We start from the raw sequence: 18,712 nt of genomic DNA, 5'->3' as shown, positions 1-18,712 counted from the left end.
GGTGTCAGAGCTCCGAAGGTCTGAAACTGTCAGGAAGTTTGGGAACTGTTGGAATGTTGGAAACCCGTGGAGTCTCTGACTAAGGTACTCCGTACCAAAGGTGCCTTGACTTTTCCCTCGTTTCCCTCCGTTTCAAGGGGGGATGTTCCCCACGCGTTTATATGCCCCCTTGAATATGATATATGCGATATCTCTACGGGGTACGGAGTATATCATTTGCTAATAATTACGCTCCGTTAAAAATATCCTTGGTTTCATCGGATATAAATACACCTGCACCTCCGACAACACTAATGGTGTTGGTCTCTGGTACGTAGTTCTGCGCCGAGTGGAACATGTGTATCCACAGATGAGACAGCGGCTCTGAGAAGTGAAACTGGAGGTCTAAAACTGACTCAATGAGGATCGATCCGTATGCACTACAACTCGCTAGTGGGATGCTATTGAACTCAATCGCGCTGACTTGGTATATTATACCCGAGCTACGGAGTATACTTGTCGTATGTGCAGTCATTGGCACATAATTCTGATTATTTCACGACAAACTACTGTCATCTTGACCAGTCCTTCTAGTCCGAAGTAAAAGAAACAAAAGACTTCGTTGCCTTCTTTGGTTTCCAAGGTTCCAAGCTTATCCCCGAGTGGTGGAGATATGCAGCCTTTTTGACCTCCGAGCCCTAACAACAGTCTTAACAGTCCCGACCTCGGGAGGTCTTGACGGATTGTTAGATTTGACTAGATACCTTGTCTCCGGGGTTCGAGGCGGGGGTTTTCGAATGTCTTTGAACATCCCTTGACGTTGTTCCCCTAGTGCCTTAGAGTAATACGAGCACGAAGGCTGTTTATGCACTATATATCCTCACAGACTGCAATCAATAGATCACATTTGGAGTGTTTCTTTGTCGAGCTTCCCACTCTCCACACCTGCATATTGCCATTGTCAGCCATGCAACTGACTATGCATCAGCTGTCACCCCAATTCTCTGCAGAAGTACGAAATACAGAGGATGGATAGTCGATGAAGGGAATGTTTACGGGAGAGTATAGGGCCACGTGACCGTCCCCTCACCCCCCACGGTCGAATTTCCCCGCTCAAACAGCCGCCCTCAGATTCTTCCCCTCTCTACTGCGCTCCAAACCAACCCCCCAAAACCCTCATGATGGAGGAAGAAAAATCCAAATCTAAGAAGAAAGCGGCCACTCACCGCAAGTCCCTGTCGTGTGAATATTGCAGTCGATCTTTCGCTCGCTTAGAGCATCTCCAACGCCATCTCCGCACACGTTGAGTAACCCCCTCTTTCCCCGGCTGGAATTATTTAAACTAATGTAGGACAGATACCAAGGAGAAACCCTTCTCATGTGACATCTGCTCCAAATCCTTCGCCCGAAGGTAGGCTTCTCCGTGCGCTTATTGCCAATGCCAATCGCTCATATCATTTTTACAGTGATCTTCTAGTGCGACATGAACGATTAGTCCACCCTGCCGAGAGTGCTGCCAGTCGAGAGCATCGAACTCAAGACACCGAACCCAAGCATGAAATACCCATCCAGTCCAATCTCGTTCATCCGCCCCGCCATGAGTCGCGCATGTTAGAGCTTGCAGACGCCATCCCAGTACACACTCAAATACCTCCACCTCCTCCACCCGAAGTTGTTCACACCCCATCAATTATCGACGCACCCCATTTTAATCCCTCATGGGGCTACGATCTGAACCTGTTATCCCATGCCGCAAGCCATGTCGCCTTAGAAGGCCAACAGGAAAGCTTAGAGTCTATGAGAAAGCCCTCACATACCTCTGCTCCGATCTCCCAATCGATCCCTCAAGTCCCAGAAAGAGCCATCGCGGATAGTTATGGTGTAGAGCCTTCCATACTCGATCTTGCCGATCTTGGAGATCCTGTACAGGATTTTACCGTTTTCCTTGAGAGTGTGGGTCTATCATCCGATTGGGACTCGGGCGTTTTCTCGTCGGTCGAGGAGCCTATGCTACCACCAGGCATGGGAATAGATGCAAAGTCTAATCGTGACACATTACATACCAGACTCGGGGGAGATTTGATGAACGACTCACGGGGACCTGCGGACGACCAGCCATCTTTTTCGAACTTCGGATCTCGCCTCCCATCATTACAGCCAGAATCTCACGAAATGGACGATCGTATTGGCCTTGCCGATGATAGCACGCGGCCTGCGTGGGATATCTCTAATTCAGACCGCCAGGCATTCATCATGAAACTGGAGGAATTCTCTTATGTTCTTCCAAAAGGGTTCGTTCCACCATCACGTCATGCCCTATCTCGGTTCTTTGCCGGGTATATCAATGGATTGAATGAGCATCTGCCATTCATACACGTGTCGACTCTCTCTGTCGCCAAGTGCTCCCCGGAGCTCACGTTAGCGTTGGCAGCTGCAGGGTCGCACTATCGTTTCGAAAACAGCAGGGGAATCGATCTATTCCATGCTGCCAAGTCAATCTTACTGGAGCGCCTCCGTCGAAGAGACAGCAAGCAAGTTCCACAGCCGTCATGGAACTATATCTCCCCACCCTCTGGATTCCACAACTCTCGTGGTTCGTCGATGATGTCTAACACGGCAAGCAGCCCATACCAGCACCATCAGCAGATGTCGAACGCCCCAGTGAGTGCGTCAATATATACTCCAGATGATTCAGATGCGCACATGGAGGTGATTCGAACATTTTTACTGTTGACCGTGTTCGCCTCGTGGGAACGACACCCAGAACTGCTACGGGAGATTCTCTCGCTTCAAAGCACCTTGGCAAGGCTTGTTCGTGAGCATGGCTTGTCCGAGCCACCTCCCACACCAGAGCCCATTTCCTGGGAAGAGTGGGTGCGGAGGGAAGGCAACAGACGTACCAAGCTCATTGTGTACTGCTTCTTCAACCTCCATTCGATCATGTATAACATTCCCCCACTAATTCCGAATGGGGAGTTGAAGTTGAATATGCCATGCGCTCATGATCTTTGGAAGTCAAGCAATGCCCCCAGTGGCGCCGTGTTAATCGCAGCCGTCAAGGGTCAGATGTGCCGTTCCAAGAGGCATTTGCCAGGCTCTTCATGAAATCATCAATATCGCTCCCTTCAGCACCGATATCCCCTCTTGGGAATTATATCCTTATCCACGCGATCATACAGCAGATTTTCTTCGCCCGACAGCTCTGTCTATCTGCGCCTCATATGCAGGGTACCAGCCTCAGACACGAAGACCTGAACGTGCTGGATGGTTCTCTGAACGCATGGAAGGCCCTGTGGAAACGAACTCCCGAATCTAGCATTGATCCCCAGAACCCTGCGGGTCCAATCGCATTTACCTCTACCGCTCTGTTAGGGCTCGCTTACATCCGACTTCACGTCGACCTGGGCCCCCTGCCGCCACCTCATCACACAAGACCCGGTTCAAATCGCAACTGCTCTGACCGAGTCACCCCCAATCGCTCGCAGCCCGCGACTGATAATGGCATTACTGCACTCAGCCCACGCTCTATCTATCCCAGTACGACTTGGAATTGATTTCGTGGCCCGAACACATTCGTTCTTTTGGAGTATCCAGCATTCCCTATGCAGCTTGGAATGCGCTTTCCTTCTGAGTCGCTGGCTCCTTTCTATTCCTGCCACGCATTCAGACCAGAGACTGTCAGAGCATGAGCGGAAATTACTCTTGTGGATCAAGAGCATGATGGATGAAACCGAGATGGCTGTAGATCCACCTGGCGCACCGGATATGGATTTCATGGCTAATCCATACAAGGTGCGCCAGCTGAGTGTTGCTATCGTTCGTGTGTGGGCGCGAACTTTCAAGGGCAATACCAGCTGGGCGATTGTTGACCTGGTCGGTTCGAGTTTAGATGCTTATGCTGATATGCTCGAATGCTGAGCATGCTTCTTTGACTGCAAAGTCAGCTGTGCTGGGTATGCATTCAATTTTATCTTGATGCGTGCTCTCTCACTTTACGGCGAATATGTTCTTTGCAACTCTCGCCGGAGAAAAGTATTGATGACCACCCCGAAATAGCCATCTGAATGATGCTATTTACTATGATTTTTCTTTTCTTTCTGGATGATGATTCAGGAGTTTTTTTTTGGTATGGGTGATTGGGATGTTGGGGTATCTTTTCAGGATTCTCTGTGCGATGTTTTTCTTCTTTCCAATCTGTATGTATTATGACTTTGTCACTTGCTTAGTGCTGTCTATACCCTGTCGGTGTTTAATGAAGACAATGCCACGTTTCTGCCCTGACTCCAGGGCTGGGTTGGTTTTCATTTCTTCATTCAGACTTCCACGGTTCCATTCATGGATGACCGACATATATAATTTCATGCCGTACTCAGTATGTCTAACGGCTAGACACGTTGCCACGGTTTCTCACGACGCTGGTGGGCACGAATTTTAGAGCCGACATGGATTTTTCTAGCTCGTCAATATCCATTTCACCAGATGTCTTCTCTTCAGTCAATACGGCTGTTGGTGGGTTCGACTGAGAAGCTGAGCTCCGGCGACGCAGTCTGCCCTCCAGGGCAGATGACATTGAGACGCGCCGTCTGTGACTGTTCATAGGTCGTAACATAGAGGTTTGCTTGTCGATCCCATCGTTCACGATGAAAAAATTGTAGTTCTGTTCATTTTGTCAGCTTCGCGCGAATCGACATTGACATTGAATCCATACCCTTGGGAACATGTGCTTGTCAATTAAATGCATACGACGTTTCTGAGGGGTTGAGCATTTCCGCTCACAGTCCTCAATGAAGCACCCAAACTATTCATCAGATAAGTCTCAGGTTAACTAGTTTGACAAAGTCGTTCTGAACTTACGGTTTTCTCTCCACGGGCTCGCCGAGCAGCAATCAGCGGGTCATGGTTTTCCTCAATGTGTATATTGAGTAGATGGCTTCCTGGGAAGTTCTTGCTGCATTCAGAACAACGATTCACATGATTCTGAAGGTAATGAACCTCGTAATTTTCGTAGGAAGTGAATGAGAGAGTCTCGCGGTGAGGCGGTAAGGAGCAATGCATCACTTCAGGAAGGTCCTTGGTGTTTGTGACCACGTGCTTCGTGCGCTCAGTTGAGATATCAGCAGTGCTTCCCTCGGTTGGAGATGAAGAGATCGACTCTTTTGAAGGAGACGAGGATGTCGAGTGACCTCGAGGACGTTTAGACATGCTGATCCAATTCGCCTTGCATATGAGAATGATAGGTCGATTTGGCGAGGGGTTATATGGTGGAGACCAAGAAATATGAAAAGACGGTCTATGACAGGCTTGTCATTGATCAGTGCATTTTGTCCTCAGATTGCCTTCATTGCAAAATCAAAGAGGATCGACAATCATAGTAGTTGTGTAGTTGTAGATGGAGAGATGCAAGAGCACGTAATCAGCATACGGATATAATACCTCCCGCCTTGGCGCCACCAACCAGAACATCCGGGGCCGCATTTATGCATTTTCCATTCGACTCACAGCTCATCTTCATGTCTCCATTCTGATGGCTCGTTTACTGCCCACCTTCAAAGCCATAGCCATTTGACCGGCGAGGTTCTCGGGATTCCCCGAGCCAACTCACTAATGGCGCCCTTTAACGATGCCTGGAAGTCAGTACTTCTTTCCCCTCGATTTTCGGCCGTATCGCGAAACTTCAACTAACCAGTCGTGTTCCATAGGAAAGCAGTAGAAGCTGAGAAGGGTCTCTTGCAATGCTTCGCACAGGAACGTCGCACCTTCGATGAATTCGAACATTACATTGCCGAGTCAGTCGCCTTGAAAGCCCCGCGCGCACACTCAGGCTGACACCTGTGCATATAGATTCCGGACATCATGCCAAAACGCACTACTTTTCGACTTCAATGCTGCCCGTGAGGCCGGCGTGGAGAGTCGTCTATGGGATGCGCATTTGAAAGTGAACAATCGGTTCCGCAAGCAGCTCATTCGCGTGAGTCCTCCAGAGTGTCCCTTGGTTGAGATGATGTAACTAATCATATATATAACCAAATAGTTTCGCGAAGAGCACGGCAAAAAGAAACCAGTCGAACGACGGAAACTCGAACGTCATTACCTCGATTTTATCAAGTCCAGTCAGCGGTTCTACCGGGGATACATCCAGCACCTATCGTCACGTTTCGGAGGGATTGTTGAGTTGGAGAGGGTTGCGCGCAAGTTCAATTTCGAAAGTACGACAGAGTTTCGCGCTTGAATTTGGGATTCCCGATATACTGACCAGACAATGTATCCAGACTTAGCCGGCCAACCTCCCATCAAGCCCTCCAACGACCTGCGCATACTCATCCTTCAGTCATGTCACTCGACCCTTATTCGACTGGGAGATCTTTCCCGCTACCGTGAATCGGAACTTGTCAGCAAAGATAGGAACTGGGGCCCTGCCATTGGCTATTACGATCTGGCATCTGTGATCAACCCTGCATCGGGTGCATCCCAAAACCAGCTTGCAATCATAGCACTGGCTGATGGAAACCATCTTCGCGCCACGTATCACCTCTACAGAGCGCTTTCAGCTCAGGAACCCCACCCTACTGCCAAGGGCAATCTAGAGATTGAACTCCGAAAAATCATGAGTGCCTGGGCCAAAAGGGAATTGATTCGCCCCGAAGACGCCGGCATCCCTGGGAGAGCATTGACTCCCTGGTTCCTCTATCTCCATGCCAAATGTTACAAGGGAACCGACTTCCCAGAGCATGACGAGTTAGAGAGCGAGGTTCTCAGTCAACTAGCGGTCGAAATCAGAGAACGATCTCTTGAAGGCACACTCCAGAAGTTTTGTCTCATAAACATTGCGGCTGAGGATTTCGCCAAGGTCCGCTCCGCTGGTATGAATCGAAGGACTTTTTATTGCTTGCGCACATGCTAACCTATCCACCAGAGGAGTCTGTATCTGATGCTTGCATCTTCTTCCAGCGAATCAATGTGAAAACCTTCTTCACCTTGTTGCAAATACTTCTGGTTGAGCTGGAACGAACCGCCTCTTTCGAGGATTCAAGCAAAGATACCCTACCCAGTCCAGACAAAGTTTCTGTGGTCGCGCGTCGGATCCTGCCTGCACTTCGTCATTACAGTTCTTGGCTGCTTACAAACAGTCAGTCTTTGGTTGACCAGAAAGAAGAAAAGGATTCGTCGCTCTCGATCCAGATCAAAGAGTTCTGGAAGATCTATGCTGGCACTCTAAGCTTACTCGCTTCCTCCTTTGATGTGGTCAGCCTTCCCGAGGTTGATTATTTACTCGAGGAAGATGAAGAAAGTCTCGGTTTTGCGCCGTTGGACCAAGATGCCACCTCTCGCCGATACGTTGGAGGGGGTGCTCAACCAAAGCCTCGCATGCATGATCTCGGGGTAGAGAGAAGCCACCCTAATATGGAAATGCTCTACCGAATTCGCGAATTCGTGATCGATGGCCTCGATCTCGTTGTGAGAAATGTATGTGAACTCACATGAACCTTGAACATCTAAGCTAACACAGCGCAGAAAATTCCAGTGGCTCTGGTGGACAGTGAAGACAAGAAAACCTTTATCTATCAGGAGGAAGACCTGCCATCGCAATTTTTCTCTAGTCCTCATGACCGAAGCAATCCTCTTTCTGCTGGAAACATCGAGCGCGAGGATATTCCACAGGCCCCTCAACATACGAACTCTGTCGCCGAAGCCCAAAGCCTATTTGGTGGCTCACAGTCTGCATCGGCATCCATGTCCGCAAACATGCACCAAATTGTCGAGGGTGTTGAGCGACTTGTCGATTCGGACACATATGAAAACCCCTCTGATGACCAATATGCTTTCTTGAGTCCGGTTGGGGAGATATTGACCCCCACGCGTGTCTCGCCGAACTCAAACTCATATCCTTTCGGAGAACCGAACTCGCCGCCCCTTGGTAATCACATCGCTCCTCCGCCTGGGCTCGGACCTCCCATTGCAAATGGAGCCGACCTTCTTCGATCGTCCTCGTCACAATCATACAACCCGAGACCTGCAATCCCCAGCATTCCTAGTATCTGGAATTTAGGGAGAGACAATGCTTCTCCACGAACCCCTCCCGGTCTTGGCCCCCAAGCACAAGTTGGTCAGCAAGCTCCGCTGCAACCCATGACTGCTGGAACCGGCATGTCCTCTGAACGGTTGCCGGCTCAAGATCAACTTGCACATGAGATGATGCTTCGACAGCACCTCATCGCTCAGAGCCAATTCTCAAATTCGGTGGACGTAGGCTCGATGCCCACGCCGTGGACATCGTCTCCTGCGCAATCTCGCCCTACCGGGAATGGCTGGGACAATGGGCGATCGACCTTTGGTGCTTTTGAGATCCCAGGCCAAGTACCCTCCAGTAGCATGGGACACCCGTCTTGGGCAAACGAAGCTTTCCTCGCCAGTAGCCTTGCCAGCGGAACCCCCTACGGCTCTGGCATCGGAGGGCGGAAGTCTGTGACTCAACTTGGTGCTATCGGCCAAACGCCACCCTGTGGCCAAGGGGGCTGATTTGAACATCCAGAGCGCAAGCTCTCGATGTCTATTTTGAGTTCTTTTGACGGTGCATAAGCATACAACACTCCTGGCTGGGTAAACTTCCTAACCTGACTACAAATAGGCTCCCAGATTTCCATACTGGCCTGTGCTTTACTTGTATTTCGGGGTTCGTCGCCTGTGATTTTCGATGCGATCTGCGTCAAATCTACACACATCTGCTCCTCACTCCCATGCACACTTGCAGTGACCATTCGCGATTGTCACACAGCTAGTCCGTTCACGAATGGGCTATTCTACCCTACATCCGGGTTGAGAACTTCAGTCTTGTAGTGAGATCGAGCTGGACTTTCCCAATGCTGAATCCACCCAAGCTCTTGCTATTCTGAACGGACATGCGCGTTCAACACGCGACATGATTCAATTGAGGAAATAACAAAGGCGATTTCGTCTGTCTTTGGAGGAGACGCTAGTTTCATTTTGCTTCCTGGATTATCTTTCTTTCGTGCAAATTGGCCACATCCCCCGTTTCTTGTCCTTGCTTTTAGTTGTGTTTGATCTTTGCGGTCGAGGGGACCGTACCAAATCAGGGTACGGTTAGGGTTGCCCCCGATTTAAGTTTTGCTTTTGATCATTGAAGCAAGTTCACAACTCTTGTGATACTCTCGTGTTGGTTAGATTTTTGAATATCATCTACCTGCCTTGTATGTTCTCCAATGCGTACCTATGGGCTGGATGTCTTCGTCCTCATTGTCTAGATTACTTGCCGCTACTTGGTAAGTAGCCACACCTAGCGAACGCAGCGACATGTTCGGCCTTCGCCGATTTGTAAAAAGTAGAGAGTTACTTGGAAGTAATTGTTCTTCATTTCATTCAATTATTGAGACAGTACGTTGAAGTCATCATTGTTGGAGAAAAGGAAAGATGGGGTATAGAGGGTTGAATCATCTGAGTCATGTAGTGCTCACCCGTTGTTAGAACTGGATTATGGCACGAAATCTTCCAATCTCATGTTGGAAGATGTGTTGAAGGTAGTTGAGTAGTCTATGCTTTTTTGGTAGTCTACATTTTGCTCGTTTAAGAACGAGAGTAGGTTTGCTTGGGGGAGGGGAAGCTGTAAGATGGCACGCGTTAGTGAATTGAAGGTATCGGAGTTCGGACAATGGAAAACTCACGAAGGTCCAAGTTCCTGGATGCTCTTGCTGGCGAGCCACTGACCCATGTCAATGCTGTCGTCAAGGGACTTTCCGGAGACGATACCGGCGCAGAAACCACCAGCGAAGGCGTCACTAGAGAACAAAAGGTTAATACATAGGACGATGGGATCACGTTCAAGATCACTTACCCGGCACCGTTGGTGTCGTTGATGGCGTCCTTGGAGATCTCGTGGACGTTGAACTCCTTGACATCGACAGCGCCGGAGGCAGAGCCGGTGGCGACAATGGTAGGGAGAGTGCCCTGGGTGACAATGGCAACACGGGGGCGCTGAGTGTTCTTCTTGGGGAGCTGAGCGAGCTTCTTGGCAATCTCGGTGATGTCCTCGGTGCCCCACTCGTGGCTCTGAGCGTAGGCAATGGCCTCGGTCTCGTTGCAGAAAGTGTAGTCGGTGTAGGGGAGAACGCTGTCCAGCTGCTCCTTGAAGAACTGGGGGATGAAGGGAGCAGAAAGAGACAGCATGAAGATCTGGTCAAACAATTGATTAGAATGGAACCCAGGGTAACATGCTTCATGACAATGCGTATCATACCTTGTTCTTGGCCGCAGCCTCCTCACCAAGAGCGAGGATGGCGGGAACACAGACAGTCAGGTGGTATCCACCGACGTAGTAGACCTGGGCCTTCTCAACCAGAGACCAGATCTCGGGCTGCTTGAGGTGGTCGAGCTTGTACTCGTTGGCAGCAGCAAGGTGGGTGCACATGCTGCGGTTGTGACCAGTGATGACAACACCACACTTACCAGTGGGCACAGCTTCATCAACACGGTACTCGGTGTGGACACCGGCCTCCTCACAGGTCTGCTTGAGGATGTCACCGTACTTGTCCTTACCGATACAGCCGATGTAGACGACAGACTGCTCGGGGAGCAGGTACTAAAAGCCACCATTGTCAGTAATGTCATCGAAAATAGAGATAAAGCGATGGAAAAGCATACCTGAGCACCGCGAGCAGTGTTCTGGGCGGCACCACCGGGGATCAGCTTAGCGTCCCGGGAGAGAAGGTCCTCGTAGATACCCATGTGCTTCTCCTCGGCGAGGATAGCATCGTTATCCTTGAGGCCGTACTTCTCGAGAAGGGCGGCATCGCTAAAAGCAATTAGTATGACCATTGATATTGATTATTTTAGGTGCACTCATACCCACGAGCCTGGATGTCTAGATTGTATGTCAGAATTGGATCTTAAGTATCATCAGGAGGATTAAATACCGAGGAGGGGGTTCTCCAGACAGAGAAGAGGGTAACCTTGAGCAGCAGCCATTGTGAAATGATAATAGTAATTGGATAGGGGGAGTGAAAAGGTGGGAGAAGGTGGGAGGATTATATGGAGGGGTTGGCAGAAAAGAGCGGACTGCAAGGTATCTCCACCGGCTACGGCCGATGCGTCTCCGACCTTGACGAAGCTTGGATTCTGTATAACACAATCTACGCAAGATGGCCGGCCACGCTATGGAGATTCCCGAGATTATTCAATCTGCGAGCATCAACCACAACCCTGATCCAGCTCACGACATCAATCCATCCACGGCAGCCTCAGAAAAACATCCCGTTGAGGTAGACTCCGACGCCGAAACAAGCAGCATCACCTCCGACATCCTTGATCCAAGTCGAGTCATCCACCCTGTTCGCAGACGTCAAAACCTACCTCCTCTTCCGGATCTACGCTTCGAACAAAGTTACCTGGCCAGTATTAAGGATGCCGAAAGCTGGGGGCGAGTGGCGTGGATCACTACCAGAGATCAGGTATGTATGGACTTGGCGCTGAGTATCGCGCGCAAGCAAACAAGTGGACCATGTTTCAAGGGAACCCTGGGCTAAACATGTCAATTATCTTAATAGGTGCTCCTTCCTCTGATTCAAGGGACTCTATGGACGCTCGCGCTCTCAGGCTGGCGGTTCTGGAACCGCAATGCCTCGGTCAGTGGTCACACTCTCGGCAGCAGGGTTCGGAGATGGTGGTATGAAGTCAACAATTGGCGTTTGCCGGCAATGCCATCTGTCAGAGATCCGCAACTCGCGACACAACTTGAAGATGTGAGCAGAGAACCCTAGATCATTGATTTTCTCCCGTCTGATCTTGAACCAGAACTAGAGCGACTGACGGTCGAGGAGTTCCTACAGTTTTACACAGCCCAATTCTCCAACGCAGGCTCTGATTAGTACAAGTGTCTGCGCTGGATGCGATATCTCGGTATCTTGATCCAGCAATCCAGCAGGCGCTGGTTTCTGTGCAGTACATTTGATTGCTTGCATCATCGGCGTTATTTGCGTGTTTACAGGCGTCCGCCCTTATCGATTCCCATTTGCATTCCATAATTCCTCAACTCAAGCAGATAGTGCAATTACCACTACCCATTCTCCACGCAACGTTGATAAATCTTGCGCCATGTTGTATGCATGGGCCTCGCTGAGGTTCTTCCGAAGGTTCAATCCAGATCAACCTGGTTCTTCCATGAAGAAACAATCCAGAATAGCCCGCTGGCTCTGGGACACCGAGGGAGTGTATGCTGACCACCCGACTTTACAAACAGGCATGTATCAGAAGACTCTTGTTTTTATATGTAGATTATTTCCAAGACTACCTAGGTATATTGTCATTGTATCATATGGTCACTAGAGAGGGAAAGTAAAATTGTCCTTGTGTAGAACAATCAGATATTCCGTAGGAGTTGTCATATTGGCTGGCCTCAGGTGTCGAGACGCCAGGACCTCCGCATTAGTCGGAAGCCCAAGAGCTTCAGGTCCGTCCTACAATCATCTCGCGGAGACTCTCAACCTGCCCCGATTTTTGTGCGATCGGAATGACATAGCGCCCCTACAGCTAGCGCACCATGGCGCTGGAAGCATCCAGCAGTTATGTTGCTCCGAGCAACTTAATGGAGCAATCGAGCTCTTCCCTCCCAATGTTTGACGTTGAACAGGTGCAGTTGGCTTTCTCGGTCGCCGCGGACTTTGTTGCAGCACAGGTCGCCAATAATGTCCTTGTGCTGGCATTGTCGACGAACCGCATTCTCAGAATTGATCTTGACTCCCCAGAAGATGTCGAAGGTAGGCTTCCGAACCTCCCCCCGCAGCAAATGCCAGCCACCGCGACTTGACCTAACGGGGCATATGAATAGACATCGATCTCCCAAAGAAATCCTCCGAAGTTGGAGTCATCAGACGCATGTTCCTCGATCCCTCGGCGTCTCATCTTATCATTACCACAACCCTGGGCGAAAACTACTATCTCCATGCGCAGTCACCAGCGCGACAACCCAAGCTATTGTCCCGTTTAAAGAACGTTTCAATTGAAAGCATTGCTTGGAACCCTTCTTTGCCTACCGCCTCCACTCGCGAGATTCTTATCGGCGCCACCGATGGAAACGTCTACGAAACCTACATTGACCCATCCAGTTACCGACTGGAAAAGTACCATGCGCCGGTCTTTCAGGTCCCCGGTGCTTCTCCGGTAGTTGGAATCTCCGTGGAACCGGTGTTATCTCGGCCCGATCAGAAAAGGGTGCTTGTAGCGACATACGGCAAGCTGTTGCAATTCATTGGCCGAGCAGCAGTTTCAAAGCATGGGGGTGGTGGCTCTGTGTACTCTGAGCTATTCCAGCGCGAGACCCCGTCAATTCACGAATTGCAACAGCCGTCTGAATCTGCGCCATCCTCACTGGTGGTGTCTCCCCCAACTTCGGGAGGCTCTCAGGTAGACGGGTCTACCCCCAAGGAGTTTGCGTGGCTCAGCTCCGAGGGAATCTACCATGGACAGCTCGCAACAGAGTCTCCATTCAAGACTGCAAGTCTGCTTCCGCGCTCGGTGTTTCCGCCGTCAGAATCACCACGCGGCGGCCGCAAACTGATACAGGACCCTATCTCTGCAATGACGCTTTCGCAGTGGCACATCTTGGCTCTTGTCGGAGGCAAGGTGGTTGCTGTCAACCGTCTTAGCCAAGAGATTGTTCATAATCAATCAGTGTTGGAACCAGGTCAGAGCGCCCTGGGACTGCTAACTGATCTAACCAAGAACACATATTGGCTTTTCACAAGTCAGGCCATCTATGAGGTTGTAGCAGGTGAGGAAGACCGGGATATTTGGAAGATCTTCTTGAAAGAGCAGAATTTTGATGATGCTCTTGAATATGCCCGAGGCGCTTCCCAACGAGATGCTGTGATGACTGCATGGGGTGACTCATTGGCAAGCAAAGGTCATTTTGTTGAGGCAGCCAAGGTATGGGGCAAGAGCAGCAAAGGCTTCGAGGAAGTCTGCCTTACGATGATCGACAATAAAGAGCATGATGCGCTGCGAAATTACCTCCTCTCCCAGCTGGCAACATACAAGAAGGCGTCCCTAATGCAGAGAATAATGGTCGCAAGCTGGCTTGTGGAATTATTCATGTCCAAGTTGAACTCTCTTGACGACAATATTGCTACCAAAGCCGAGCTTGCGGGGAGCACAAGTACCGGAGAAATCAAGGACCAGCTTGGTGATATCAGAGCTGACTTCCAAGACTTTGTCAACAGCCACAAAGCGGACTTGGACAAGAAGACAGTATATGATATCATCAGTAGTCACGGGCGTGAGGAAGAGCTGCTGTTCTTTGCAACTGCCACAAGTGATCACAACTATGTTCTGTCATATTGGATCCAACGTGAAAAATGGCTGGAAGCTTTGAAGGTCCTACAGCGGCAAAGCGATCCTGATGTGTTCTACAAGTACAGCAGCGTACTCATGACACACAAGCCTACCGATCTAGTCGATATCTTGATGCGGCAGACAAACTTGGATCCTGAACGCCTCATACCCGCGTTGCTGAACTATAACAAATCTGCCAGCGTCTCTTCACTCAGCCAGAATCAAGCCGTTCGGTATCTCAACTTCATAATTGTCAACCATCCCAATCCAGCAGCAGCAGTCCACAATACCCTTATCTCCATACATGCCTTCAGCCCCTCAACGTCCGAGGCCGGGCTTCTCACTTATCTCCAATCGCAACCTGCCTCGCCTCCTCCATACGATGCGGACTTTGCGCTGAGACTTTGCATTCAAAATCAAAGAGTTCAGTCCTGCATCCACATCTACAGCACGATGGGCCAATACCTACAAGCTGTAGCGCTAGCGTTAGAGCATAACGACATTGATCTTGCAGCAATTGTTGCGGACCGCCCAGAAGGCAATGACAAGCTTCGCAAGAAGCTTTGGCTTCTCGTCGCGGAGAAGAAGATCCGCCAACCAGGCACTGGCATCAAAGACGCCATTGAGTTCCTGCGTCGCTGTGAGCTCCTCCGTATCGAGGATTTGATTCCCTTCTTTCCTGATTTCGTTGTTATCGATGACTTCAAGGATGAGATCTGCACTGCTTTGGAAGACTACTCGCGCCACATTGATGCTCTCCGCCAAGAGATGGATAATTCTGCTCTGACAGCTCGTCAAATCCGCGGCGAGATCTCTGGCCTTGACACACGTTACGCCATTGTTGAACCAGGTGAAAAGTGCTGGATATGCTCATTGCCGGTTCTCAGCCGTCAATTCTTCGTATTCCCCTGTCAGCATGCTTTCCACAGCGACTGTCTGGGTAGAGAAGTTTTGGATGGTGCTGGCGGTAAGAAAAAGTACATCCGGGATCTACAGGCACAACTCAGCAATGGTGATATCCCTTCATCGCGCCGAGAGGATATTGTGAAGGAGCTAGATGGATTGGTCGCTGAAGCTTGGTTTGTGACCCTCTGTTTGAGTTATTATTATATTATTTGAAATGCTAACCTTTTTGCGACAGCATTCTCTGTGGTGACCATGCCATCAAGCAAATTGACAAGCCTTTCATCACCGAGTCGGAAACTGCCGAGGATTGGGCTCTTTGATACACATCTAACTATACATAATTTGAGATTGCGACGTCGGCCCAAATCAAGGCAAAGCTTCTTGTCTTTTCTTTACGCGTGACGAATAGACAACATTAGTTTCAAGCTACATTTGCTACTTTCTTGTGTTTTTCAATCTTCTCATTTAGCAATACCCTTGTCCTGAGCGAATGCTGCTTGACGTTGGATCCTCGTGTACAGGAATGAATCAATCCAATGACTGGCTCCTCTAGAGCGAGGAGGCTAGTTTGACGTAGCATAATGCGACATTTCCGAGTGGGGTGAAGCCTGAATCCTAAGTCTAGCGAGATCTCTTCTTTGACAGCCTTGTCCAAAATTGCGTTGCTATGAAGCATATCTCGCGTAGTACGGCTATAGCCTTGAAAGATAATTGAGATCATGGCCCATTTTCAAGGTTGTGAGTTTCCTGTTACGAGATGGTCGGCATGATGAAATATTATTTGTCTTGTCCTAAATGCACCGAAAGCAGTCAAAGAATAAGGAAATACCCGCGTTCTCCAACTCCATCCGCATATAAAAAATTTCCCTAAAGCAAATGGGAATCTAATGCCCAAATTGAGCCCGTATATGAACCATCTATCATCATTTCTCCGGCCATAAGGAGCGCAACAAGTCGAGGTCCTGCGCAACAGCCGGGCTGTGCGGTGCACAATCCTGTAAGAAACCCAGCATTTCCTCATTCCAACGTTCCCAACCGTCTGGCAAAGTCTCACGAACTCGCTGACTTGGTGAGTGGGCTATGCAATAAAAGAGTAGGACTTGACCGAAAAACCTATCACCGCGTCAGAATGATCAGTCCATGGTCGCGTAAACCGCACATAAGTGCTCTGTTATTTCGCTGGAGAGGGAATCAAATCAAACTCACTGTGAACAAAATGCAAATCTAATTGGAATACAACTTTTCATTTTCCTGAAAATTCCTTGCGTGACCGGCCACCCCATGGCGTTTTGAAGACCACTTCTGACCTGTACGAAGTCTTCGTCTGTTAGGAGATGTGGAATGCGAAGCGCTTTGTAAAGATATGGCCGGCCAATGTGGAAGCGCGCGATCAGGTAGCGACCCTGGAGCATGGCATCTGTGACTGCCGTTCCGGGCGAGAGGGGTCGATTCTGGTCCGTTCTGGGTCTTGGGGAAGAAATTTGGGCTGGAGATGCCACAGATGTAGAAGGAGAAGGGTGCATGGAGGGAGTCCCCGGAGTTGGATGAGATGAGGCGAGGTGAGCGGAGTAAGGGGAGTGGTTGAACTGGATTGACTTGGGGAGATTTGTGCGCCACTGTTCTAATTGATGGTGAAGTTCGGTATTTACGGCTGGAAGGGGGAAAGTTCCTGAGTCGGCTGGTTTGGAGGGCTGGTGTTAGAGGTGATACTCCATCGTTGGGTTTCTGGTTGAATCACTTACAGTAGAAGTATAGGGAGTGGCGGATCCGTGTCAGGATAATGCGATGGGCCACTTGGGCTAGGAAATGGTATTGGAAGTATGAGTCGTCAACTCCGCTCGATGAGATGAATCGATTGGAGGCGTAACTTGTCGTTTCGAAGCCGATGAATTTGGGTATTGGGACTTGCTCCTCTAGGCGGGAGAGACCACTTGAAGGTAGGTGGAGCTCTTGTACCAAGATGGTCTCGTTCATGAGACAGTTCCAATATACGCGAGATTTCATGTCGCCTTCCCATTCATCGAAGTTCACTTTATGGCTAGATTCAAGTTAGTATAATATGCAGTTTTGAGGGACTCAAGTCTGCACTTACTTGGTCAACATTGACAGACAGCAAGTGGCTGCGCGGTGGATCATCGCCCAGGAGTCCATCGGACGCGGGATTTGGTTGTAATATACGCTGCAGAATCGTCAGTTGGGCCGAACCAAGACATCTCATCGGAGGCAAAGCAAGTACTTACGAGGAAAGAAGATAAAATTGACAACTTTGAAGGTCGTTGTCGCACATCAAGAAGCCAATACGCCTCCGAGCCTCGTTGAAGAACCGTAGTCCGGGCTGCTCTTCGTATACAACGTTGATCCAGTCTGGGGGCTCAAATCGATGGCCCTGTGTACCTGCTAGCGGGTAATTCCCTTCTTGGTAGGCGAGGACAGCAAGACAGCCCAGTGCCAGCACGTTGAGAACCAGGCATGTCTCCAGGTTATACCCAAAGCCACTTTCAATGGCCGTCCCAAGGGTGAAGGAAAAGAAAAATCCCCTGTCCATGATGGGTGTGAAGGGGTTGAACACGTTGAAAAACGCATCCGCTAGACCCCTGATCATCGCAAGCGGGAGAACCTCTAACCAGTGATCTCCTGCTTGTAATGGGAATGGGCTGGTGAACATAGGTAGCGGATCTCGCGCAGATTCCAGCTCAATCACATAATTCTTTCCAAGTATTTGATATACGGCCAATAAGTGCTGCGGGAGGATCTTTCGGGCACCAGGCCACTCAATGACACCATGTTGGCTGAAGGAGATGGAGACCCGACCAACAGAGTCCGGTTTAGTTTGACTCTCTTCGGTCTCGAAGTCGTCTGCATCTCCAGCGGCTGCAGGCGTAAAGTTGTCCCCAGCCGTGGGCAACATTGACACGAGCTGACTGCCCTCATCAGCCAAGGCAGGCAGCGTGTGTGTCTGTGCTTCATTCGCGGGTGTATGAATTTGACTCCGAAGAGACTGGAGATCACCCAAAATGGACGATGGTATATTCTCCAATTTTGTCTCTAGGCGATGGAGAGTGCTCATGATCATAGTGAGCGACTGATCGCGTCTGCATGATATGAGCAACTGGAACGCGAAGCACGTCAAATTACTCACTTTGATGATTTGCGTTCATTATACACGCATTCAAGCCCGAGTGACTTGCACAGTCCACACCGGGGCCGGGATTCGTCGCATCTCGTCTTCTTCAGTCGACACGTCTCACATGCCTGTGCGGAGCGCGTCAGCGAAGTCCGAGATAATTCGTTGTGTATTTTTGAACTGAATGGATTTGGGATTGGAAACACTTACAACTGTGGCAATAAAGTTCCTCGGCTTCTTCGATTGTCCGGATGACTGGCCGTGCTCGTCGCCCGGAGAGAGGATGTCCTGGATCGGCAGGCCATTATCGTGGTCGGGCGACCGATGTGCCCCTGCTATGGACTCCTCGAAAGACCGCTTGCTCAT

General features: G+C 49.9%; 7 protein-coding genes across 7 annotated transcripts; 4 read left to right on the top strand and 3 right to left on the bottom strand.

The window, feature by feature from the left end:
* Window positions 1-1,160: 1,160 nt before the first annotated feature.
* On the top strand, window positions 1,161-3,897 carry N7506_002960 (C2H2-type zinc finger protein; the record flags this gene model as incomplete). The annotated part of the gene is given in 5 exon segments (XM_056952255.1): window positions 1,161-1,281; window positions 1,336-1,390; window positions 1,446-3,020; window positions 3,032-3,417; window positions 3,518-3,897. 5 exon segments carry the CDS (start codon window positions 1,161-1,163, stop codon window positions 3,895-3,897), a joined length of 2,517 nt encoding a protein of 838 aa, XP_056813947.1.
* A 460-nt stretch (window positions 3,898-4,357) lies between these two features.
* Window positions 4,358-5,181, bottom strand: N7506_002959 (Zinc finger C2H2; the record flags this gene model as incomplete). The annotated part of the gene is made up of 3 exons (XM_056952254.1): window positions 4,358-4,636; window positions 4,688-4,777; window positions 4,834-5,181. 3 exons carry the CDS (start codon window positions 5,179-5,181, stop codon window positions 4,358-4,360), a joined length of 717 nt encoding a protein of 238 aa, XP_056813946.1.
* A 402-nt stretch (window positions 5,182-5,583) lies between these two features.
* Window positions 5,584-8,496, top strand: N7506_002958 (uncharacterized protein; the record flags this gene model as incomplete). The annotated part of the gene is made up of 7 exons (XM_056952253.1): window positions 5,584-5,609; window positions 5,679-5,765; window positions 5,821-5,947; window positions 6,011-6,185; window positions 6,249-6,839; window positions 6,893-7,443; window positions 7,492-8,496. 7 exons carry the CDS (start codon window positions 5,584-5,586, stop codon window positions 8,494-8,496), a joined length of 2,562 nt encoding a protein of 853 aa, XP_056813945.1.
* A 1,062-nt stretch (window positions 8,497-9,558) lies between these two features.
* Window positions 9,559-10,956, bottom strand: N7506_002957 (adenosine kinase; the record flags this gene model as incomplete). Its single annotated transcript, XM_056952252.1, has 7 exons — window positions 9,559-9,595; window positions 9,657-9,770; window positions 9,827-10,164; window positions 10,229-10,570; window positions 10,633-10,783; window positions 10,837-10,852; window positions 10,905-10,956. The coding sequence occupies 7 exons, from the start codon at window positions 10,954-10,956 to the stop codon at window positions 9,559-9,561; spliced, it is 1,050 nt and encodes a 349-aa protein (XP_056813944.1).
* Window positions 10,957-11,129: 173 nt separating this feature from the next.
* Window positions 11,130-11,747, top strand: N7506_002956 (DUF1770 domain-containing protein; the record flags this gene model as incomplete). The annotated part of the gene is made up of 2 exons (XM_056952251.1): window positions 11,130-11,438; window positions 11,535-11,747. 2 exons carry the CDS (start codon window positions 11,130-11,132, stop codon window positions 11,745-11,747), a joined length of 522 nt encoding a protein of 173 aa, XP_056813943.1.
* Window positions 11,748-12,526: 779 nt separating this feature from the next.
* Window positions 12,527-15,542, top strand: N7506_002955 (vacuolar protein sorting protein DigA; the record flags this gene model as incomplete). The annotated part of the gene is made up of 3 exons (XM_056952250.1): window positions 12,527-12,743; window positions 12,815-15,395; window positions 15,458-15,542. 3 exons carry the CDS (start codon window positions 12,527-12,529, stop codon window positions 15,540-15,542), a joined length of 2,883 nt encoding a protein of 960 aa, XP_056813942.1.
* Window positions 15,543-16,145: 603 nt separating this feature from the next.
* On the bottom strand, window positions 16,146-18,712 carry N7506_002954 (uncharacterized protein; the record flags this gene model as incomplete). Its single annotated transcript, XM_056952249.1, has 8 exons — window positions 16,146-16,335; window positions 16,429-16,900; window positions 16,965-17,260; window positions 17,315-17,401; window positions 17,463-17,616; window positions 17,719-18,304; window positions 18,388-18,474; window positions 18,557-18,712. 8 exons carry the CDS (start codon window positions 18,710-18,712, stop codon window positions 16,146-16,148), a joined length of 2,028 nt encoding a protein of 675 aa, XP_056813941.1.

Source organism: Penicillium brevicompactum (genome assembly GCF_028827555.1).
Source record: "Penicillium brevicompactum strain IBT 35665 chromosome Unknown utg000002l_segment0_segment0, whole genome shotgun sequence".
Classification (NCBI taxonomy): Eukaryota; Fungi; Ascomycota; class Eurotiomycetes; order Eurotiales; family Aspergillaceae; genus Penicillium; species Penicillium brevicompactum.
This window is presented reverse-complemented; position numbering and strand designations above follow the sequence as displayed.